The sequence below is a fragment of the Paramormyrops kingsleyae genome, chromosome 3 (assembly GCF_048594095.1).
Source record: "Paramormyrops kingsleyae isolate MSU_618 chromosome 3, PKINGS_0.4, whole genome shotgun sequence".
Lineage (NCBI taxonomy): Eukaryota > Metazoa > Chordata > Actinopteri > Osteoglossiformes > Mormyridae > Paramormyrops > Paramormyrops kingsleyae.
In genome coordinates, this window is record NC_132799.1 from 39,977,256 (window position 1) to 40,001,839 (window position 24,584).

The 24,584-nt window shown below is 42.1% G+C and overlaps 3 protein-coding genes across 13 annotated transcripts in view; all 3 read right to left on the reverse strand.

Moving 5' to 3' along the window:
• Nucleotides 1-2,214: 2,214 nt before the first annotated feature.
• yars2 (tyrosyl-tRNA synthetase 2, mitochondrial) lies at nucleotides 2,215-7,277 on the reverse strand. Its single transcript, XM_023840502.2, has 5 exons — nucleotides 6,245-7,277; nucleotides 5,962-6,129; nucleotides 4,009-4,164; nucleotides 3,727-3,897; nucleotides 2,215-3,471 (listed from the first exon to the last, which is right to left on the reverse strand). Exons 1-5 carry the CDS (start codon nucleotides 7,177-7,179, stop codon nucleotides 3,312-3,314), a joined length of 1,590 nt encoding a protein of 529 aa, XP_023696270.1. The 5' UTR covers nucleotides 7,180-7,277; the 3' UTR covers nucleotides 2,215-3,311.
• A 155-nt stretch (nucleotides 7,278-7,432) lies between these two features.
• cdpf1 (cysteine rich DPF motif domain containing 1) lies at nucleotides 7,433-8,483 on the reverse strand. The gene is made up of 3 exons (XM_023840505.1): nucleotides 8,254-8,483; nucleotides 7,905-8,016; nucleotides 7,433-7,820 (listed from the first exon to the last, which is right to left on the reverse strand). The coding sequence occupies exons 1-3, from the start codon at nucleotides 8,367-8,369 to the stop codon at nucleotides 7,689-7,691; spliced, it is 360 nt and encodes a 119-aa protein (XP_023696273.1). The 5' UTR covers nucleotides 8,370-8,483; the 3' UTR covers nucleotides 7,433-7,688.
• A 3,435-nt stretch (nucleotides 8,484-11,918) lies between these two features.
• LOC111858590 (peroxisome proliferator-activated receptor alpha-like) overlaps nucleotides 11,919-24,584 on the reverse strand; it is a 111,340-nt gene continuing 98,674 nt past the window's right edge. For 7 of the 11 annotated variants that reach the window (XM_072710287.1, XM_023840489.2, XM_023840493.2 and 4 more), the window contains 6 exons: nucleotides 22,543-22,773; nucleotides 21,530-21,687; nucleotides 17,631-17,769; nucleotides 16,579-16,784; nucleotides 15,304-15,760; nucleotides 11,919-14,534 (listed from right to left, as the gene is read on the reverse strand). In XM_072710287.1, the coding sequence (XP_072566388.1) occupies nucleotides 14,290-14,534; nucleotides 15,304-15,760; nucleotides 16,579-16,784; nucleotides 17,631-17,769; nucleotides 21,530-21,687; nucleotides 22,543-22,726 (1,389 nt within the window). In that variant the 5' untranslated portion in view covers nucleotides 22,727-22,773 and the 3' untranslated portion in view covers nucleotides 11,919-14,289. Of the gene's footprint in view, nucleotides 14,535-15,303; nucleotides 15,761-16,578; nucleotides 16,785-17,630; nucleotides 17,770-17,919; nucleotides 19,768-20,759; nucleotides 20,798-21,529; nucleotides 21,688-22,542; nucleotides 22,774-24,584 lie in introns of those variants that run through there. The other 4 variants (XM_023840495.2, XM_023840496.2, XM_023840497.2 and 1 more) reach the window with 4 other exon arrangements.

Consider the following 24,584-nt stretch of genomic DNA (forward strand, 5'->3'; position numbering starts at 1 on the left):
AATGTTTTGCTGGACTAAGTCACTCCCCTATTACAGTAATTAGAAGGGTTTTTTTTTTTTGAAGAAAACAAACGCAGAGAAAACTGCTGTTTCCATCTCTGTACAAATTATGAAATGGGTAAAAGACAGCTATTTACGGGGAAAAGGTCACATAGATTTTGTGTAATCTTTCCTAAAAAAACAAAGATAAAGATGCTATAAAACTGTTACATTAATCTTATTTTTATATAAAAAAAACTACGTGTTGTAGTTATGACAGTCAGGTTGTACAATCTGTAGAAAAAAAAGATATTTGAGAAAACAGGTGAACGGTAAACGGTGAGAAAACACCAGAATGGCGCGTATATTACGCAATACAGCTACTAAGCGTAAAGAAATGGTCACGTTATTTGCGGTCAAATGTGTGTATTATTCAGATAACGATCATCAAAACATTCAGGGAACAGAGTAAGTGTGAAGCTGTACTTCCGGTGATGCGTTTAGTTGTTTTCGAATGCAAAGGAATGGAAACACTGAATTATATTTAACTCTCTCTCTCTCTCTCTCTCTCTCTCTCTATATATATATATATATATATATATATATACACATACACACACACACACACACACACACACACACACACCTTCAAAGTCTACATAAACCAGTACAACATAACCTACAGCAGGCTTGTTTAAAGTTCCTTTTCAGTATATTGCATTGTAAATTGTATATGTGAACATATTATGCCAATATAACTGCATTCTACGGTAGTAGTACTAATTGGAGAAGATAACAGTCGCCTTGCTCGTCTTGTGCAGCAAACACCTGAGGTCATCGCTGGCTCCTGCTTATCGCTCTCAGACTTTGGCAAAGTAAATACAGTAGGGCCAATCTGTTGCGATTATAATGTACAAGAAATCTACAGCTAAGACATTTTTGCTCTTGTTCTGTTTTACTGGAGTTATTTCAGCTAGAAGCTGAAATGTGGTGGAATATATCAGATGATGTCTGCCAGTATAACCTGTACACTTGTACTAACGGGAGAAACAGTGGTTTGGGAAAACTCACTGTTCTGTCTGTCATTTGGAAACCTTTGGAATTAGACAGCTCGTATTATTATCTACTGGTTCACTTAATATAGATAGCTGTGTAACTCCCAGTAAGTATAGTTGGGTAAAAGCGGTGCACTAAAATTACATATTTTACACAAATCAGCTCTCTTAGTTATTAGCAAAATCTCAAAATGTGAATAAATAATTATTCTATTTTCCTATGAAATGCAACGGACTCCGGAAAAATAACGATTAAAATGTCATCAGACCTCCATTTTCAGTGTAGTAGTAATTATAGCACGGATGTACATGTTTTAATTAGGAAGCTTGTCGCATACATTTTTTGAAATGTAAAATAAATCTTACAAAACAGTAACTTAGTTTCAGTCGGCACATTCTTTGCTCTAGAATCGGACATTTCAAAAGCTAACCGCAACTGTTGCATTTCTGCGCACTGTAGAGCAAAGTTAGAAATTGCGTTTTGGATATTAGAGCACTGTTGACCTCTAGTGGGAGTATTTAAAATTACACACAGATTTGGAAAAACACCCCAAATGACGGTGTTGTTGCCAAACATCGCAAGGATTTTAATATGGCTTCAGTGGCCTGTACTACGAAGCGGGCTTACTGGCTTATCGAGGTAATTTGTCGGATTTAAGGTACCACAGTTCAAATGGACACCATATTCGTTCACTTACATTTTGCCCAGACTACCTTAAATCCAACAAGTTACTGAGAAATCCTGCTTCATGGAACACTCCCCAGGAGTGACCACGGCCAAAACAACCAGTAAAACCCCAACTACCGAGTGCGACCCATAAATATTCTCACCTACGTCTAAACGGATCAGAAAAACCCACAGCCAGGTTTCTAAGCATTTTTACTGGCCGAACATTAAGGCTGTTGCGAATCGTCATAGTTGTCAGCTGAATGTAAAGTCTAACCAACTTATTCTGCCTGCTCCCCTGTGCCCTGTTCCTACGATCGGAGAACCGTATGAACACATTGGGATAGATTGTGTGGGTCCTTTAGCCAAAACTCGTAAATAGGAATAGTTATCTTTTCACTATGATGTATGCTGCCACTCATTACCCCGAAGCCACTCCTATGTGTAGATTAAAAAGAAAAGCCGTGGTCAAAGCTCTGAATAACTTGGTACAAAAACCCTCACAGAAAAACCTCAGGTCGTAACATTTAATATATATATTCTCATTTTCCTAGCACAATCGTAACATCAGCACTCGAGTTTGTTGTTTTTTCCTATCCTATAAGTTTGTGTACACAAGTCCTCTGCATCAGACGTATAGTTTTTCCATGCATGCATTAATTGCGCTGGGTCAAACATGTTGGTACGATTAATAAGAATAAATCTAACTGAATAGTCTGATTCACTGCCAGCTGCAGATCAGTGATACTAACTGGGCAAGAAAGGTGTGAAAATGGATGACTAGATATCTCAGTATGATCTGTAGGGAACCAAGCATTGTAGCAAAATCCAGCCAGCCTCCAAATTCAGTCTAATAATCTTGTCAATACTAATCAAAACCTGACAATTACAATATCAGGATCCTGCTAATACTTGTTTTTGCAAATCAGTGATCTAGATGAGAAACACTACAAATACTTCAACAGGATAATTCAATTGGTAAATAAGTAACTAATTAAATGACTCCTTTAAATATTTATGTATTTTCAGAGTTAAAGAAATTGTATCAATAGATAGCAGGAAGAGCAAACAAAGGATTAAAAATGTCACCCCAAAATATAATAAAATCAGGGTCACAATTCGATCAACAACTCAATCATGTAGCGTCATTTAAGCATTCTATTGTTACAAATATCTGCACACACCGAGGATTCCAGGGGTTTGTCATGTTTCTCTCAAGGAACCCCCCCAGCAGGAAAAGGAACACAGATGACCAGCAGGGGTCCTAATGTGAAGGTCACAGGCTCAACTCCCAGGAACAGCCAGGATGGCCATGATCTTAATCCCTTATGCAATATATTGAACCTCAAATGCCCGAATAAAATATCCAGCTATAACTGGATAAAAAAGTACTTAGTCTATAATTCCAGAGAAGATAAAGCACAACGTGACCCATTAAATAGTTACACATTAAATATATTTTACAAAAGGATAATGCTCATGTTCACAGCAAGAAAAAAATAGTGTCCAAATTATCTGTGACTCTTTATTATTCTGCATAATTTCAGGGTACTCTCACACTCTGGAGAATCATGTAGCATTGTGTAGAAAGTTTTAGAGGGCCTGGCACGTCAGAGGCCCAGCCACTTCAGGATATAATAGTTCCTCTTTCCCACCCGGAGAAGGGTTAGTCCATTGGTCAGGATGTGCTGTCCCCTGATCAGCACCTGCTCGGGGTTGTGAACGCAGTTATGGTTGATCCACACGGCTCCCTCTGACACCATGCTGTACCTGCCCAGAAACCATGACCCTTTGAAACTCAAAACTACACACATTCGTTTGTTGACTTAAGGGAAAGGGACATATTCATTTTGGCATGCAAGAATGGTTCTCCAACTCATTTGGAAATCGTGCATATTTTTCTCTGGTACCTTATTTTTCATGCACACTTCCTTCTGCCTTTTACAGTGTGCCATTTCAGTTTTATTTTGTATATGCATTAATGTGTTATGTGTGTAAGTAGTTGCCAGGCTGGCCGGAACTCACCCCCTGGCCCCATCAGGGATGGCCTTGGCCTGCCTGCACGCTTCCAGCACTGTGGTCCCAGGTTCAATAAGCATCTCTAGGAAAGGGGCCTCTTTGAAGAGCTCCTGTAGCTCTGCATCACTCATCTGCTCCAGGGCCTGCAGGCTGTTATGGTAGAGCACGTTGGTGCACCTGTGGAGGCAGAGAGTTGTGTGTCCACAGGCATGCACGTTTTGCATTGGTCCGTTAGCTGCCGGACGGTAATGTGAGTGGCTGGAGGGTGGATGCTTAGAGGGGCTGTACCTCTTGGCACTCTCCAGGCCTTCTTTGCCGTGGACTAACTTGGTGACCTCTGCAGCCAGGCGTCTTTGCGCGGGCCGCCTCCCTGGGTCCCGCTGTTGCTGCTCCATCACGTGGTCCACCTCAGCCAGAGGGAGAAAGGTGAAGAGCCTCAGGTACCTGCAGTAGAAGCATCATTGATAAACCAGCCCTGATCCAACATCCTGCTGGATGTTGGATCGGGGCTGGTTTATCAACCTAGATGAACCCTTAATAGCTTTACAATAGCAATTCTCCCAACAGTGAAGTCACCTCAACCATTACTTGTAAATCAGTTACCAAGTGCATTGCATCATAAACCCTGCAGGATCTGAGTTGGACAGCCCTGTTTCCTGCTCCCTGTGTACTTTCTGCCTTGTCGTAGGTCAGGGGTGAGAAACTTGTTCCATGAAGGGCCAATGTCGGTATGAGTTTTTAGGGATGACCTCTCAATAAACCAATAATCAAGTAGTGATTCTCAACTCCAGTTCTGGGGACCCATTGTTATTGGCTGATTGAGAGGTCATCCCAAAAAGCCACACTAGCTCTCCATGGAACAGGATACCCATCCCTATCATAGATGGCTAAAGGTAACATCCGGATGCTGTCATTACTACCAGGGGACATGTGGCAAAGTATTAGAAAAAGGTGCCCTTAATACTGTGCAGATTATGTTTAATTATTGTTCAGTAAAACAAACTACAAGCATGTTAAAACAAACATCTTTTCAAAATTAGGTGGATTTCCTATTACTGGAGTTGTTATACAAAATAGCTGAAAAGGGGGTAGCCAATAATAGTATCCATAGGTACACTGCTCAAAACAAGGAAAGGAACACTTTTTAATCAGAGTATCAGCATCAAGTCAATTAAACTTCTGGGATATTGATTTGGTCACTTAAGTAGTAGAGGGGGTTGTGAGTCAGTTTCAGCTGCTTTGGTGTTAATGAAATTAACAACAGGTACACTAGAGGGGCAACAATGAGACGACCCCAAAACAGGAATGGTTTAACAGGTGGAGGCCACTGACATTTTTCCCTCCTCATCTTTTCTGACTGTTTTTTTCACTAGTTTTGCAATTGGCTACGGTCTGGGTCACTACTGGTAGCATGAGGTGATACCTGGACCCTACAGAGGTTGCACAGGTAGTCCAACTCCAGGATGGCGCATCAATACGTGCCATTGTCAGAAGGTTTTCTGTGTCTCCCAGCCCAGTCTCAAAGGCATGGAGGAGTGTGTGAATGTCTCTAACCAAACAATCAGAATCAGACTTCATGAGGGTAGCCTGAGGGCCAGAAGTCCTCTAGTGGGCCCTGTGCTCACTGCCCGGCACCGTGGAGCTCGATTTCCATTTGCCACAGAATACCAAAACTGGCAGGTACGCCACTAGTGCCCTGTGCTTTTCACAGATGTGAGCATGTTCACCCTGAGCACATGTGACAGATGTGAAAGGCTCTGGAGAAGCCATGGAGACATGTATACAAGCATGTGGGGGCCATAAAAACCACTCAGTATGATTTTGAGTTACTGCAATGAAATTTAAGCAAAATGGACAAGCCTTCCGCATCATTTTTTCACTTTGATTTTCAGGAGGTCTTTGAATTCAACCCTCTTTAGGGTGATAAATTTCATTTCCATCAAACGACGTGGCATCCTTTCATTCCTAATACATTTTCCAGTCCACATCAGTATAGATATCCAGGATTATTTTGTTTAGGACATCTTTAAATAATACCTGTCCCTTAGAACAAAAAATGACTAAATAATATTGAGAAAATGTTTAGCTTAGTTACACCCAGGCAGCAATAGTTCAGTTTCACGCTTGTATTCAAAGCCTACCCCCCCAGCTTAAATAACCTGAACTGGGGTTCTACAGGACCCCAATCGACAGCCGCAGCACTAGCCTACAGCCTCATACTACAGGGATAGGAGCACCTACCTGCCCACACTGGCGTCAGGCTGCCGGAGAAAGTACTGGTACAGGTCAAAGGGTGATGTCCTGTCCCTGTTCAGCCACACGGCGTTGCCTGCCGTCTTACCCAGCTTGTCTCCAGCTGAACTGGTTACCAGAGGAACAGTGAGGCCATACACTTCTTGTCCGGTCACCCTGTATCACGTAAGTGGGTTATTCAGCAAACAACAAACGTATAATTCAGCATAAAAGCATTGTCACGCCGATTTTCATAACAGGGGATTATATTAAACAGGTTGAGCAACTTTACTTGTGAATAAATTCGTGTCCAGACATCAAGTTACCCAGCTGGTCGGTCCCTCCGAGCTGAATCTTGCAATTGTACTGTTGGTTTAGGTGATAAAAGTCGTAAGCTTGGAAAACCTGGTAAGAGAACTCTGTGAGGCTCATGCCCTCCGGGCTTTTCAGCCGGGTCTGCACGCTGTGCCTGCTCAGCATGGTGCCCATGCGGAAGTGCCTCCCTACTTCAGATAGAAAAGAGATCATGTTCCACCTCCGGTACCAGCTGTCGTTATCCAGTACGGTCACCGTGCCGAGCTTGGGAGAGTTCTGGCAGAAGTACAGTTCATGGTTGGTGAAAATGCACTCCAGATTCTGTCGTATGCCCGCGATGTTGCTCTCGATAACCTCCGAGGACAGCCGCTCCCTCTCGGCGGTCTTGCCGCTGGGATCTCCGATACTCGCCGTAGCGCCGCCGACCAGCGCGATGACATCATGGCCAGCCTTTCTGAAATGCAGCAGCCCGATGATGGCCAGTAAGTTCCCCACATGTAAGCTGTCCGCGGTGGGGTCGAAGCCGCAGTACACGCACTGCGGGCCGGCCAGGAGCAGCTGAGGAAGCTGAACCTGGGCGGCCGATTCAGGGAAGGCGTCCTTTAAAACACCCCGTCTGCTCAGCGCCGATAAGAGTCCGTCTCCGTCATTGGCAGAGGAGTGTAACCTGGTGCTAAATGAGGAACCCGTGCTGACCTTTGTCAGTAAATATCGTGATCTACACGTACTAACACGCCAGCACACCACCACTATGGGGAGCGCCATTTTGACCCAAGAAGGGGGCGTTGCGTTTGCGTCATATTCATGGCGGCAAGTAAGGAAAGAAATGCGCCATCTACTGACTATAGCTGAATATTTACACATACTGGAGGTTAGCGAGTATATTTTAGATTTGGATGGAAGTTTACACATAATGGAGACAGCTGGATATTTACAGACAACAAAAAATTAGCCAGACGTTATATGACAGCATTTTCAAACACTAAACTGGTGTGTTCATTATACGCCACAGCTCTTCCATATGCCATTTTCAGCTTTAGAAATATTGCTGTAGGTTCATCTGCACCTCTGGAGTTGTTTCCAGTACGTCTGTTTTACATAATTACCGATCACAACTTATTCTCGTTTAAACCCCGATCAAAATAACAGAAATGTTTCAAACCAATACTTAACACTCAATTTTAATTTTTACATAACATTTAATTATGTTGTTGGTCCTTGTATTAAGATGAAGTTTTAAGTTTGTAAATTTTCTCAGCAGATGATTAACGAGTTTACTAGATGACTGGCAAAATACATAAATAAGAGAAACAGGAGATGGCTTCCACTAGTTCTAGATCTTACAAATAAAGCAAATTACTTTTCCTCACACAGTTTTTGCACATCGCGCAATATAAGGTCCAAGTAGGTTTCCAAAGGGCTTAAGTTGTGGATGATATTCTTTGTGAACTTTTTTTCTTGGCCAGTTCGTTCCGGATTTGCAGGGGAAATTGATCCAGGTGCTTGTGCACACATGGAAGGCAAAAGCGTTTAGTGTAGAACAGGCTGCAGTCCTGAGAAAACAAGGTCAGACCCATTCATTACAACATGTACGGTTTTTTCAAAACAATTATATATACAACTTGCATTTAACATACCGTGCCAACGCAAACTGTCCTGTGACACACACTGCAGTTGGAGCCCAAAATGAGGAATTTGTCCCTGTTAGGACTAAACGGATCCTTCATAACAAAACATTCTTCGAGAAGGCTGTGAGAACAGAGAATAGACAAAATACAGCACATCACAGATAGATTCCCGGAGTGACGGCAATATAGTATGCATATTAACTGTATATCTGAAAGTGTTAAACCACGTACTCCAAACAAAAGTGTTACACCTGTAAAGTAATATATTTAAAAGCAAAGATTTGGCTATAATCTTTTGTAGATTCAGATATTCTATCAGATCAGCGTTTTAAACTACCCCCCCCCCCTCAACACGCACACTATTGCCCTAGTGTCCGGGGGTTTCTGTCCGTAGTAAGAGAACGGAGCTGATAATCCGCACAGCTCGCATGTGAACCGGCTCCCCGACCCTTCGGCAGCACTGCTGGTCTCCATGGGTCAGTTCATTTTATAATTAATCTTACAAATAAAGAGTAAATACTATTGTGCGCACTGTCTAACGCACGTTTCGCTTCCGATATTGGTCGCTACCGTACGCCACAAAGGACAATATTGTGAGAAAGCGAACTCGTTTTTTGACTATGGACTAAAATCTGTTTGGGATGATATTGATTTAGGATGGAGATGGATCCCTAAGCTTTGTGATTACCGTGTTGACCCAAATGTAAGACGGGTTTATTTTCTCAAAATTTGTCTGATAAAGTGGTGTCGTCTTATATTCGGGGTCTAGCCAAAAAGGAGCAAAATACGATATTTTGTAACGAGCCTTTTGACTTACCGTAACATAGATTTGCCGTAATATTTCTTGCGTGAGCATAGAGTTTGAAAGCGTGAGCGTCACGCCAGATGTGTGGGAGTTGGCAGCCCTGCCAATGCGTGTGCTTAGTGTGTAACCCTGAGTGTCGTGTAAATAGTTGGCTTCCCTGCTAGCATTAAACCGATTGTGGATGTTAATAAAGATAGTAGCATTCATTTTAAAATAGTTGTCATATAAGTCAATAATATGGCTGAACAATTCTCCGCAATACGTGTATTTATCCTCTTCACGTGCGTCTGCTGCATCGAAAATATTCTGCCACCTCAAGGGTTGTGGAGTTATATTTATTATTTACCCCCCCCCCCAAAAAAAAAATAAATAAAAATAAATAAATAATAAATTTGTTTTTTGGAATGTTTGCCGTTCAATACACTTACTGTAATTCTATTGCCTGTGGTTGCTCTTTCAGCTGTAGTTGCTGGTTAACTTATGTGTTCTTGTCAAATAAAATATTTTTTCTTTATAAAGGTAAAATGGTATTCCAAAAACTTTTTTTTTTTTTTTAGAAATGTAGGGGGTTCGTCTTATAATTGTCACTCCCACCTCACGTGACTGGCAATGATTGCCGGAAACTGAGGGGAATACCGTATTTAAACCTCGCACTGACATCAGTCTGGTGCGAGGTATTGTAGTAATGTACATGCTGAGCGCTTTGATTGTTCGTTTTCTCCCTAGTTACGTTCCGTCTTCCTGGCTCTGCCCGCTCCTTCCTCGACTCCTGCCTGCCCTCCTTCCCGACCACCCTCCCCATGACGCCCCCCGTGGACTTCCCCGTGTTCGTCTCCCGTGTCATCGGCTTGACCAACTGGCTTCTCGACCCTCGGCTTCCACTTACTCGACAACGGCATCGGATCACGGACTGGACTTTGGTTACTATTCCCTGGCAACGACTTGGATACGGCTCACGACCTCCCCTCAGTCTATTCCTAATAAACTTGGTTGCCGGATATTGTCTCTGCGGATCTTCCTTGGCAGGACAATAATCGGTGTCGTCTTATATTCGGGCCAATACAGTATGTACTCTAAATGAAGTAACAGGTGATTAATAAATCCAAACTACTCACAGTATATGAAATTCTTAATAAACTTAATAATAAACCTACACAACTAAGACATTCGGGGCATATTTCTATCTTCATTTGTTTTGATTGCAAATGATTTTTTTATTATACAATAAAAAGTGTTTTGATTGTCCTGTATGTACAGTATATTGCTATTATTTTGTTTTTGATAATACATATGGACTCGCACACCAAACCTGCAGTGAATAAAGAGTTGGAAGATGGAAGGATGAATGGATGGGCTCATATCTTGACATGTAAGTGTGCCCGGGTAGCATTCCCACATGGGCCCCTTAAGGGCCAAAATATGGGGCCCATATAATAACTATAATTTAACCTTTATTGTCCCTCATAGGGAAATTCTTTTTATGCCTCTACCAACTTGAGGTCTGGGGGTTAAGGGTCTTGCTCAAGGCCATGCTGAGGCTGGGTTTGAACTGGTGACCTTGTGATTACAAGCACACAGGCTTAGCCCACTGAGCCACACACTACTCTCATATGGGCCTCATGTGGGTCAGCCCATGAACCCCAAATGGGTTCGGTATGGATTATTGCTGTGCCCCACATGGGCCACATTACCTGGGTACAATGTGGGCCAGCCCATATGGGCAAATGATGTGGGATTTATCTGGGCCCCACATGGGCCACATTACCTGGGCACAATGTGGGCCAGCCCATATGGGCAAAGATTTGGGATTTATCTGGGCCCCACATGGGCCACATTACCTGGGCACAATGTGGGCCAGCCCATATGGGCAAGGATGTGGGATTTGTCTGGGATATGCAAAATCAACAGTTTGCAAGTCTGATTGCATGTTTTTGATTACACAGTTAAAATGACAAATTTTGCATTTTGCATACTCAAAGAACATAATACGTTTTACAAGAGAAAGTAATCCAGAAAATGTGGTTAGTGTTTTCACAATCCTGCTAATTTAAACTGTGGCATCCATAGTACAGTAGCTGGTATTTGGAATGATCGCTACTGGATTATATTAAGATTATTTACACATGGTAACTAAATTAAATTGAGCAAACAGTGATGAGTTTTACAGGTAAACTGTAAAATAACTTAAACTGATAAGTTAAACAGTGGCTGAACCAAAAGTAAAGAAGCAGATAGGCCTATAATCAGTTTTATGCAGTATTTATTTAAGGAAAATCACACACTGACATCACAATTAAATTAAAAATCAGTTTACATTTATTTTACAAATTAAAAAATCCTCTTCGTCCACCAATTCCACTCTCCCCTGTTTGGAAGGGCCACTCTCCTGCTCCGTCTCTTGTCTGCGTCTCTTCTTCCACCTTTTAAATCACGTGCATTGTAGAGGAATGAGGTAATGCTTCCTTTCACCTCATCTTTTGTAGCCTCTTTCGTTTTTGAATTTTGCTGCACAGCACTTGGAAAAAAGGTGAGGAATAATCTAATTCAATTTGTTGTCATGTAATAGTTTTGGCCCTCAAATTTCCACTCAGAAACTTAATTAAATATTAAGAATTAAACAATTGTATGTGTGTTCAGAACAATTGTAACAGCAGTAATTTTTTAGACAAAATCTCTGTGTTAACCATATCATGTTCAGCCACATTTCACCCGTATGGGTTTGCCCAGATCCTGCCCATATGGGGCCCATATCGTTCAGCCCACATTTAACCCATATGGGGCCCATATCGTTCAGCCCCATATGGGTTTGCCTAGATTCTGCCCATATGGGCTCCACATGGGTAAAATGTGAGCTGGGCCAGCCCAGATGGCCCATGTCTTTCCCATATGGGCCCCATATGGGAATGCTACCTTTCAAATACTTAATGTACGGACTGGCAGTGGTTCATGTATAAAATCGGGACCGTGGCTTTTGCCCTGTTATTCAAACTGAGAGCAGACATATAGTTCTGAAAAAAACATCTGAGCTAGATACATGACATGGGGTATTAACTAAATGATAAATGTTTATATTTGACCGGCTGATCATCCACTTTTTTTGTAATAACCGTTTATACAGCCCAGATTCATTCCTTACCAACATAATTGTCGTGTTATTACCTACTCGTGTCTGTTTCGGTGTCTGTTTCTGCCAACAGTCAGTAAAGCTTAAATGATGCTTCACAATTGTGAATTTGTTTATTTGTTTAAATTTCTTTAGTAATATAAGACAAATTATGCTTTTGATTACATGACGAAGGATGTAAAATATGTAAAAATGAACCAAAACAATAACCAAAACCGATGGCCAAAACAATGGCATAAAAAGTCATACAATCCATACAAGTCATTCAACCGTACAAACAATCCATATATTTCTCTGGATAATATATTGAATTATCTTCAGATATGTGCTTTTATGGTTAATACGAAACATAACAAAGATAACCATGGGCTGCTTTAAACCATACAAAATGAACGATTCCCTGGCATTTCCTTAAACCGCTCTTCATACAGTATAAACATGCATCAGCCTTTAAAGCCTTGAAAGAACTAATTTCACAGAGTCAGCAGTGGATCTGGATTGTGATGAAGTAATTGCGGTCTGTAGAGTCAACGGAAGCATGAAGAATACAAGCTACAAGCAAGGATGCTTTACATGAGCCAGCTGTGTGAATAATCTGACTGTAATAGAAAATAATTAAGAATGGATGCGGTTAGATAATAATAACTGACTGTATTGATTGAATAACAACAGTGGCTGTATTGTCAAGCTGATTGTTTTGACAAATAAGTCACAATAAGGCCATATTGGCTATTGACAGTAACTATAATGGAAGACTATTAACTGATTAATGACAATGACTATAGTTAATATAATGATAGAATGTAGCATAGGATAGATTATGACAGACTGTGGCAGTAATAAAAGCCTTCTACCTGGGTTATGATTTAAGCTCTGCAAAATCACAAAGAACTGTAGTGACTAATACGTTAAAGACTTTGAAATGTGTTTACACATCATTTAGTCTGGGGGTGTGCAGTGCAAATTCTAGCTTCAGAAGCCTTACCAGCAAGAGGATGTCAGTGAAAATCAAAGACGATACAAATCCAACAAATTCAGCTCATGGAAGGGTGCATACTCTTCCAAGCCGGGATTACCTGAGCTAAGGATCCGATTCAAACTCAAAATAAAAGTCACTGAAAATGAAATGTTCAATGTGGCTGTTCTGCAGCACATCAAATACAAAAAGAAGTAGTTTTGAAGGTGACCTCATGAAAGTTGTGTCAGCTGTACCATATTGATGAGTAGAACACCGTATCATCCTGAGAGTAACAGGTAGTGTGAGAGGTTTAATTGCACATTACATGACTTGCTGCGCTCACACTAGAAGTGCAAATGGCCACAGGCACTTCCTCAGATACTCTATGCCTATACTACCACACAGCGTGCATCTTTTTTTGGGGTACTTTTCCTTCACACTCTGGTCAAACTCCTCCAAAACCATTTCTAATGTGTTTAGATCAGGCGACCAGGTCATTGGATGCAACACTGTCACTTGCTGACACTCGCTTAGCATACAGGAATGCACATTAAACTATGTTATTAGTTTTAACCTTGTTTTAACCTGTATTAGAACAGCAAGGAAGTTTGTGTAAAAAAAGTACCATGTGCAGATTGTAACGACAGATATAATTAGATTTAAACTCATCATTGGTCTTCAAAATTGTCTGGAATCCAGGTGCAATCCTATTGGTCATAATTAGAATTAGCATGCACTCTCACTGGTTCTGAAGGTTTGGGAAAGCACTATGGCTACTTTGCATATTTTAAAGGTTTATCATCAAAATATTCTACACAGCAAATGGCTTTTTTTTCAGTAATAGCAGAATTGACCATATGTGGTCCAGTGGGTCAGGACAGTGTGGTGTGGTCAAAGCACCAGATAATCATACTGGCAAGCTGGAAATGAACAGATTATATGCCTATAGCCAGTTGGGGTAAAGATGTTAATACATTCAACTTCTTAAAGTTTAATAAAACTATGCAGCATTTTTCAGATTTTTTTGTTGATCGCTGATGTTTCAAGAGGTGGGGGAAGCGGTTAGGGTAAGGGTACTGAAGATGCCAAGAATGCATCAAATGTCTATGCAATGCATCAAGCACACAAGCACATTTGATTGGGAGAGATAAGCATCAGGTAGGTTGACTGGCTAATCCAAGTGCAGAATTGTGAATCATGCCCACTTGACCCACAGTCAACCTCTCTTCCAAGTACTCATTTATACACCAAATCATTTGGTCAGTCTGTCTGTAGGTCACCTCATCACTTCTGACTTTGTGCACCTCTCTAATTAAATTGATGAATATTTCCAGTCTCTAGCCATTTTATTTATGGAGGCATGACATTACAACCTTGTCAGGAAGTTGTAAATGCAGAACTGCATGTATTCAGCACGGTGTAGAACCCCAAAGATACTCGTGCCATATGAAAAGCCCTGCAACAAATGCAGCACTCCTATAGGCTAAGCTGTTGATCCCTCCATTCTTCAGTACATATCCCGGTAGATCTCCTGCAGTAATGGGTGCAGCGAGGTATCCTCCATCTTCTTGATCTCCTGCACCAGCTGAGCATGCTCGGTCACCAGCTGTCGCAAGTCGGCCAGCTTCTGCAGCAGACGCGGAAAGAGGAATGCATCATCCGGGTGGGTGGTCTGCAGGTGATGCTGCAGCACTTGTGCGATGGCCTCCTGCAGGTGTTCAACACACGTCGGGTTTGCAAGCCCTGGGCGATCTGGGAGGGGGAGGGGGAGGGGGGGGGGGCTGTATCAGAGAATGCTGAACAGTGTAAGATGGTCAGCTCAGCACTGACCTACAGATATAGTATTAACTCCAGCTCATCATTAGGGCTGTTTTCCATTCATCAGTTTAAGTCATGGATGGGCTATCAATGAGTATAAGTCACTGTTGTGAGAAGAATCTGTGGGTCTCAGTAACAAGACTGTCTGGTACTCCATAGCCCATCCTGCCCATCTGGACCCTGATCCAGAACTTCTGCTAAAGACAGATGGTGAGGCTGAAATGTGTTAACTCTCAGTCTACCCAATCCCACCCTACCCTAACCTACCTCACCCAAACCAACATTTCCCTACCCTATCCAAACCAACTCAATCCTAACAAACCCAACCCAACCACTTATCCAGTGCTGGGGTGCGGGGAAGTTGGGTCAGGAAGCAAAAAGCGTCTGAATGCTCTTAAAACTGATGTCCTCCAGAATGGTGTCCTGCTGACTACCCTGGGTATGTCTGTTTAGTTTCCTGTGACTGACATCCCATAATGCCTTATACTTTACATTTCCCTGGATACACTCAGATGATCACCATGATCTAAACACATTGAGTCGTTACTGAATATGGATGTGTGAATAGTTTTCATATTAACAATATTGTTATTATAATAACATCATAATTGATCAAATAAGAACAGGTACTGAATGAATGAACAAAGACATTGAGAAACACGGAAAATTGACCCTATCATATGAAAGGAATGCTTGCTGGCACCTGAACAGCAGATGATCATGGCGATAAAGAGTGCCAGGTCACTATCATCCAGCTCCAGGGCATTGAACTTGACGGCAAACTGGAATTTGGGCTCCATCATGTCACTGAAGGGCCTACGCAGGCTCTTGAGGAACTCACGCGTAACAAAACCGTTGCCATAGGCGACCAGCAGCCCATCCTTGTTCATGCAGGAGGCCAGCATGGTGAAGAGGGCCTCATAGACACCATACTTGAGCAGTGTCACCTGGTCGTTGAGATCCAGAGAGGAGAAGCCTGGTACGGCCTTGGCGAACTCTGTCAGTTCCGTGACAGTCTCCACAGAGGTGCGCTGGCAGCAGTTGAAGATGCGCACCTCCGCCTCCCCGGTCCGCGGGCCCCCGGCCCCACCCGGCAGCTGGGCCAGCAAGGTGCGCTCGGCTAAGAGCAGTGTCTCCATATCGTGGATGACCAGGGGCTGCTGAGAGAATAGAAACTATTAACAGTAGCGTGACCTTGAAGGCACGGACCAATCAACCAATTAAATAATGAGAACAGCCATAATATAGCCAAGTCAGGGGTTGATTAAGAAACCTGGGACCAGATGGGATGCTACAAAACAGAAGGCCCTCTCTGTTTTTTTGTCTTGCAAAGAACAACCTTGTTTTAACCTGTGTTAGAACAGCAAAAAAAAAAGTACCTTGTGCAGATTGTAACCAACCAAGGAAGGACATTTCACAACATTTTACTTGAGGGGGCAAAAATATTGTAGTAGTACTTACTTATTTAATGTATTAATTAACCAGAAACTAGTACTGATCCCATGTTCGTTCATCATTAATCAATCATAACAGTTAATGTATCTCATGTAGTTACTAATATTTGTTCATGATTTGTAATTGAGTAGTAACTGAGTTACTAAGTTACTTGTCACCTCAAGCAGAACATTACCATTTCAAAACAAGACTACCTCCTGGTACTCCTTCCCCAGAAAAATGAACAGTAAAAGTAAAAGGATAGGAATTAGGAACAGTTACTCAGTCTTACAGGACAGATGATCAGACATAATTGAACTGAAAAGATGTGTTTGACCCCCGAGACTTACAGGGGCGACTCAAACACATCTGTAGTTCCTGGTGAACTTTCCAGGTCATTTCCCTGCTCCTAATATATCGCTTTGCAAAGCTAAATAACTAAAGTAACAAAAATCACAGGGTTACTTATTAACAACATTCCTGTACCCACTAAGATGCACTGATGCACTCGCCCTGCCACAAAGTCACACAGCTAACTACGTACTGGTGTGCTGGACCGGCCAGTTAGGATGACTCGAGCTTTAGACTTGTTCATGCTGAAGTTCTTCAGGTAGGCCTCACAGATCCGCTTGCTCAGGTTCTTCTGCTCAGTTGGCTGAGGGTTCCCCACATGCTGCTCTGCAGGCTGAACCATGACTGCAGCCTTCAGCTTCAGCTTCTCCACCTGGGGCATGCGTCCAAAGCGGATGGCTGGTGGGAAGGAACAAACTTGTTTCATTACCATTCGCTAGTGATCAGTGGCTTTCATTTATCACATTAATCACAGTTATGCAAAACAATTGCCTAAATATTCAAAAATACTTAACAACATAGCTTAAATTGCTTCACCACTATAATACTTGTGTTGATATTAGATCTTGTTTATGTCTTTTCCTACAGTAACAGAATTTGTCATGCACATATACTATCACATGCCATTACATTTAATGACAACCTGCCCAGTATGGGTTGTGGTGATCCATAGCCAGGTCACAGGGCACGAGGTAGGGTACACCCCAATCATACAGAATGGACAAACACCCAAACAGGATTATTTAGAGTAAATAAGCCAGGTGAACTGGTTTTGGATGGTGGGAGAAGACTGGATCATCAGAGCTCCAGGGAAGCGAGGTCAGCCTGTTGCCCAGCGAGCTGGTGATTCCACAGGCCAGCACTGGTCCCAGGGTGGCTGTGCCTTTTCCCTAGTACTGTTCATGGCAGGTAAACACATTTTTGCTGTCATGGATATACACTGGTGAGGTGAGGGCTAAGTTTATGTGAGGTGATATCCAGTACTCACTACATAGGATGATAGTTACATGATCACCACAATGATCAGGAGGTAAATAAAAGGATCCTCCACCTTACAAACATTAGGCAGCAGTATGCAAATCAGGTCAGACAAAAAGTCATTGTTTAGGTGCATTGATGTTTATAGTTGTCTTCATCAATATTCTGTCAGCATCTGATGGTCGTACAGTAACGTCCTAACAGTGTCCAGCCTCTGGCAGAGCTGGGTTTAAGCCCCACCCCCAACTCCCCATTCCCAGCACTCACCACTGTGGGACATGCCCACCGACAGGCACTTCTGGAAGCGGCAGTACTGGCACTTGTTGCGGTTCTTCTTCAGGATCTTACAGCTTCTCTCACAGGATTCATACTCCAGGTTAAGTCTGAGGGTCCTCCTGAAAAAGCCCTGTAGGGGGAGCCAGAGAGCCAAGGGGGCAGGATTAAGTTGGAGCCAGTGTATCTTATCAGCAGCTGGGGTCCCTGGAGGGGAACTACAGGTAATATCTGGATGTCTCAGTGAATAATATAACAGTGGATGCTAAGCAATAAAGGGGACCTGAATGTCCTGCAGTGATTACATGGCCTGGATAGCTGTCTTTCACAGTGCCTGTCCTCCAAACCGCACCATTAACAGTCCCATTCTCTCCCCAGAAATCCCACCCATGGGGCTGCAAAGAGGCCTCCGACAGGTGCATTAAGAGGTGCATTCAGGGATCCATGGGGTCTGTTGAGAGGATTCACTATATGGAAACGATCATTGACACATTACACATGGAAGTTCTTTGCAAAACAATACAAATCCCTCAGACTCTAAGAAATATCTATACCCAGGGAGAACTCAATCCAGTAAAAGTAATTTGTTATACTGTCCAAATGAAGCCATGTAAGGACATAAAGACATGCTGCATTTTGAAGTTTAATTATTCAAATAAGAAAATGATCACTGCTGAATTGGATTAACAGAAATGTGTTCTCCAAAATGGATTTTAATATTATTATTTATTATTATTAATATATAGCAAAACATGGAGTGCTACATGTTTATAGACAGAATTACAGAAGATCAAGATCCTAATACAGAAGTCATTGTAGAAGTATAATGTTCATCAGTTAGTCTCTGTCCATTTTCAAGTGGCCACAGATTCCCATAAACATCACATCTTCCATCCTCAAATCCTGTATCTAAATGAACAATGTTACTGCTCAGTTAATATGGTTCTCTGTCAAGCTTACCAGAATTAACTGAGAGCTGTATTAACAGTTTCCCTCAAAATGGTTAACTGAAGTGATTGATTTGTAGTTTGTAGTGTAACCAGACGATAGACACAGCTGGAAAACAGCACTCGGGTTTATTTTAAATGTTGACTGCAGTTCTGACTAGACAATTAAATATTTATCATTTGGTATTTAAACATGGGAACTGGTGACCAAGACCTGGAATCCTGTATCTCAGTTTAGCTTTTGTGAACCAACAGTTCCTGACATCGCAAGACTGTTGTGTACAATGAGTGTAATCATCTGCAGCAAAGTGTAAACCCGCAGACTCCTCTGAGGAATTCTGGGAATTCACAGACTTTCACTGTGAACAGGAACACTGGGGTCCACTGGGACAGCGTCACTGGAATCGGAGAATATCAGACTCCTATAGCGCCATACGTCTCTGTCACATATAGATGTGACATACAGTGCCTTCCACAATGTGTGGGACAAAGACACATTTTTTCTTGATTTACTCCTCCGCTCCACAGGTTAAACTTTCAAATCAAACAATTCAGACGTGGTAAAAGTGCACATTCCAGACTTTCATATAGAGTTTCTTGCATACATTTTTGTTTCACCATGTAGAAATTACAACACATTTTATACATAGTTCCCTTCATTTCAGGGCACCATAATGTTTGAAACATAGCAATGGTAGGTATATTAAAGCAGTCACGCTTAGTACTTTGTTGCATATCCTTTGCATATGATGATTATTACTTGAAGTCTGCGATTCATAGATAGACAAGTGCTGAGGATCTTCCCTGTTGATGCTTTGTCAGGCCTGTAATGCAGCCAATTTCAACTCCTGCCTGTTTCGGGGGCTTGTCCCTTTAAGTTTCCTCTTCAGCATAAGGAAGGCATGACCAGTTGGAAATAAAAATTTGGTGACTGGCTTGGCCATTCAAAAATTTCCATCTTTTAGCTTTGACAAACTTTTGTGTTGCCTTAGCAGTATGTTTCGGATGAAGCGCCGTCCAATGAGTTTGGAGGCAATGAAGCAATGAAATACACCTGAGCAATCACAAACACCTATGAAACCAAACATCCCAAACATTGTGGTGCCCTGAAATGAGGGGAACTATGTGAAACTGAAATGCATGCCAGTAATCTTAAAGTCTGGAATGTGCACTTTAATCATGTCTGAATTGTTTGATTTGAAATTTTAAACTGTGGAGCAGATGGGTAAATCAAGAAAAACGTGTCTTTGTTCCAAACATTATGGAGGGCACTGTACATCATATACTGTATGTATAGTCAGTCCTGCTACAACGTGACCAATGCATTCTTAAAATTTGCCTTATACATCACATACCCTTCCTGAGAATACTCATATCCAATGGGAAAAATTGGGTTAGGGGAGTGTAACTCCAAACTTACACCAGATAAAATTAAATAAATAATAAAAACAGTGATACCAGTGGTCAACAATGTAATTATATGCATTTTAAATAAGAAATAACAACACTTTAATAAATTCGGGAGATGTTTATTCATCATAAACATCTCCTGTAGGTCTAATAAGTCTTACAAGAACTGCCTAGTAACTGCTTCAACCGAACAAGAAACTCACAAACTTGTCGGCTGCCAAGATTCTGGAGAAGTGAGCCACGTGGCTACTGACAGTCTATGAAAAACAAATGTAAGTGAATTGAAAAAAGGTTGCTGTGGGTTTGTAAATAATTTAATCAAATATTTTTAGATTTTTAGAGTCTAAGACTGACCAGAGCAATGCTGTATGTACAAAAATTTCAAAGATTTACAGAATTAACAGATATAGTAATAAATATACACTGCCCGGCCAAAAAAATAATATGTAAATACGTACTATAAGAGTCAATGACTGGATCATTATTACAGCTCAGCAATGTTATGCAGAAATAAAATAAAGTCAGCTGAGTACCTGAATCTACTAAATGGCCAGGGTACACCTCCATCCATCATTAACAGATTTTTTTCCTCCCTGTTGGCAAGGGCATATTCCAGAACAAGAATGCCAAGATTCATTGGGTTCAAATTGTCAAAGAGTGGTTCAGGGAGCATGAGGAATCATTTTCACACATACGTTGTGACCTTAACCTCATTGAATGTCTTTGGGATGTGCTGAAGGAGGTTTTATGGAGTGGTTCAACTCACTTGTCAATACAGGATCTCGGTGAGTAATGAATGCAAATCTGGATGAAAATAAAGGGTGAGATGTTGCATAAGCTTGTGGAAACAATGGTACGACAAATGTGCGCCATAATCAAAGCTAAAGGCGGTCCAACGAAAAATTCAAATGGCGACTTTTTTTTTGGCCGGGAAGTGTAGTACCTGCTTGAGATAAAACACATGTCCTGATTCATTAATTGATTAAATAGCATGACATTAGTATGTAACTAAGGCGGTAGTTTGTGATTAATTAACCTTTAAGTACAGTAATAGCATAATACTATATTATTTGTGCCCCATTTAATAAAGTGTTACTATAAATGCGATTACGTATTATATAGGCTATTATGTATTATAGTCCAATACATCACTTTGGGTACTAATACACCACGTTAGAACAGATCTGCAGTGTGATATCATGCACTGTAGCTGGACTGATTGTATTTTTGTTTCGCTTTAGAAACAAACCAATGGTCACAGGTTCCATAGTGACTTCACTGGTATCAGTGAAGAGAACATTTCTCTTCAGTCTCTTCCTCCTGTACAGATTAGTGATTTTTTTTTTTTTTTTTTTTTTTTTTTTTTTTGTGTAAAGCGACATTGAGATTGTGAAAGATGTTATATAAATGGACCTTATCACCTTCCTCAGCTTGTTTGAGAATTGTGGATGCAGTGTTAGATATAATACATTTCATTTACAGAACAGCCATTTAGAAGACCTCAAAGTATCTGTGTTTGTGTGTGTGCGTACTCACCTTACAGCCCTCGCAGGCATGTACCCCATAGTGGTACCCCGAAGCACGGTCAGCACACACCTGACACTCCAGGCTCAGGGGAGTGAAGGGGAGCCTCTCCTGTCCCACGACTGCCCCAAATATGCCTGAGGAGGGGCTTGAAGCTGGGGTCAGGGAGTCTGGGACAAGAACACAAAGTATATCTGTCAGTAGAGGAATGAAAAAGCCAGCATATCTATGTGGTACTTCAGCTTGTAAAATATTCCACCTTCTGTCATTTGTGCCCTATATGATAATGCTTTTCTGTGGCTCAGCAGGTGAAGCCACTGTGCCTGTGATTGGAAGATTGCTGGTTCAAATCCTGTCCATGGCGGAATAGCTACGTTGCTGTTAGGCCTTAATCCCCCTCCCCCCCCCCAATAAAATAAAAAATGTGGCAGTAGTGCTGGAATGTGTGACTGGGAGTTGTGTCGAGCAGTAATAGCTGGCCTGGGGCATATGTGGATATGCTCCTCAGAACAAGGCCTCATTCCAGGAGCCACGCGTCATCTCATGTATGATGATGGCAAACCAAGGGTGGCTTGGGTTCACTTCACATTTTCCATAACAACTTCCTGCCTCCTTGCTGCAATGAGACCCTCTTCAGATGTGACAATCACACCTTTTACGATAGAATCCTCAAATGCCTGCATTTACACTGATTAAGCTTATTGTACTGTAGAAGTGCTTTTCTTCATTGGGCTCCTGTATTCATTCTGTAAAAAAACTGAATAGGAGGTCTATAGAAAGTATGGCTGATGACTCTTAAGGGGGTACACCGGTATATATACGATATCATGTCGCATCCATCAGGAAGAAGTTGAGATTGGGTGGCAGTGGTCTATGGCTAATGGGCTGAATAAGGAATAATGTACATATATATTAATATAGCCAGTTTACAGACAGATAGATGCCCAGTGAAGTGTGTATCAATGTGTCTACAGGACTGACAAAGGGTGCTCAGTCCAGTTTATCAGTGTGTCTGTGGGACTAACCTACAGTGGTGGAGCTCTCTGCACCAGAGCCTTTGCTGGAGGACTGGCACACAGGGACATCTATGGAGCCAAGGGTGTCATCTTCCACACACTGTGATCGGTCCTGAGAGAAGAGGTCCCCATAGAGCGGGCTGCACAAGACTGACTCCCCAGGTGGGGTGGAGGTACTGTATGAACTCTGCATGTGCACCCTGCTGCTGGACAGGGCCACACCCTGGATCACACATCAGACTGTGAACACAGAAACAGGTAGACAGAAAACACTTTTCAAATCATCGTGACAGTCATTTTAAATTTATTCATCAATTTACAAAAATCATGAATTACGACACCAAATCGCCTGCTTGCATCCTTTCCATGATGACAGTCTCTGTGCCACTGTCCCAAAGGCAAATTTACAAGCTGAAATGACAGCCACGTTTTTCCCGCGACAGAGCTGAACCAGCTGCCCAAATCCCATGCCTCCCGGGTGGAGTAGGGAGACCCTCTCCTTCAAATGCACAGAGCTCTGTTCAGTGTTGGGTCAGCATAAGAACCTGTCGCATGTTGTGTTGCCAATGTCCCATCCTAAAACAGGTACCACGCTGACCTACCATTAGTGTGCTAATAGTGCATTAGTGATATAGACATATTGAGTTTCTACATTTTTAACAGCTGTATAAGAAAGAAACACCATATAGGTCAGAGGGTGTCCCATTGAAAGCAGGGAAAGGGACCCTCATAAAGCCAGCATGGTGTTCATACATTTGGTGGGGGGGTCCTGTCAGGGTTAGCGCCTGTCTGACCCTTCCCTTCGTGACTCTACCCTATTTCGCCAGCAGGTGCCGCCAGCTATTCCACCTTTTCACTCCCTGTCTAATGGTGCGTTCCATTTGCCCTGGGAACTCGGATTCCGAGTTGGATTCCGAGTTTCAAAGCCGGAAGTGACGACATGCGCGCTCCCGTTTCTCGGAGATCCGAGAATGATCTCGGATAACGCAGAGGATCCCGAGTTCAGAATCGAAGATGGCTGCGCCCTTTATCAACAGAAGGGAAAGTTGTAGTTTTATCCTGTTTAAGCACTACTTCTCATTTCTGGCTCATTAAATCGGTCGCACACACTATACCGTCCAACTTATCTGTGGACGTGTTGCTACGGAGTTTTATACGTGAAGCACCGCGCGTAATGTGTTATCAAGTGATATGGCTAACAATGGCTACCAATTAACCGGTCTAGAATTGGATTTCATGATTAGTCGGATTATTTGTCGGATTTAAGGTAGTTCGGGCTAATTGTAAGTGAACGAAAATAAAGGCCATTTAAACTGAGGTACCTTAAATCCGACAAGTTGTCCGGCTAAGCAAAAAATCTTGCTTTTTCATATGGGTCGATGGTATTGCTACTTCTTTGGCAAATGGAACGTATCCAACTCGGTTTTTCCGAGTTTTTACCGGATGTGACGTAATCTCGGATTCCGAAAATCGGAATCCGAGGCAAATGGAATGCACGATTACCCCTGTGTCTGCCCTTGTTCCTTGGCTTGAACCTGTAGTGCACAAGCTGTAACCCTGCAATTGTGGGTTTGAGGCCAGCCTTACCCGTTTTGTTTATTGGTTTTCCATTTTCCTAGTGTTTAGTCCTTTGCTTCCCTGTTTTGGTTTATACTACTCATGTCTGGTTTAATTATTCTGCTTATGTTTGTGTTCCTAGTCCTCCCTATTGTTAACCCTCAGTGTTTGTCCATGCTCCTTAGTTCTTGTGCTTGTAATTTATTCCACCTCTTGTGCTGCAATTGATTAATTAATTGGATTGTCCTCACTTGCTCCTCACTGCCCCATGTCCTGTATAGCCACACCTGCCCCTTGTTAATCGTTGCGTTGTATTTAGGTGCCTGCCTTTGTCCTGCCCTTCAGTCAGTCATTGTACCCATGTTACTGTTTTAGGAGTTCTGTTTGTTTCTTAGTCTTGCTCCCTGTGTTGCCCTGGTGGTGTTATTTTGCCATTTCTTTAGTTTGTTCTTATTTTTCCCCCTCATTTGTTTTTTGACCCCTCATGTTCCCTT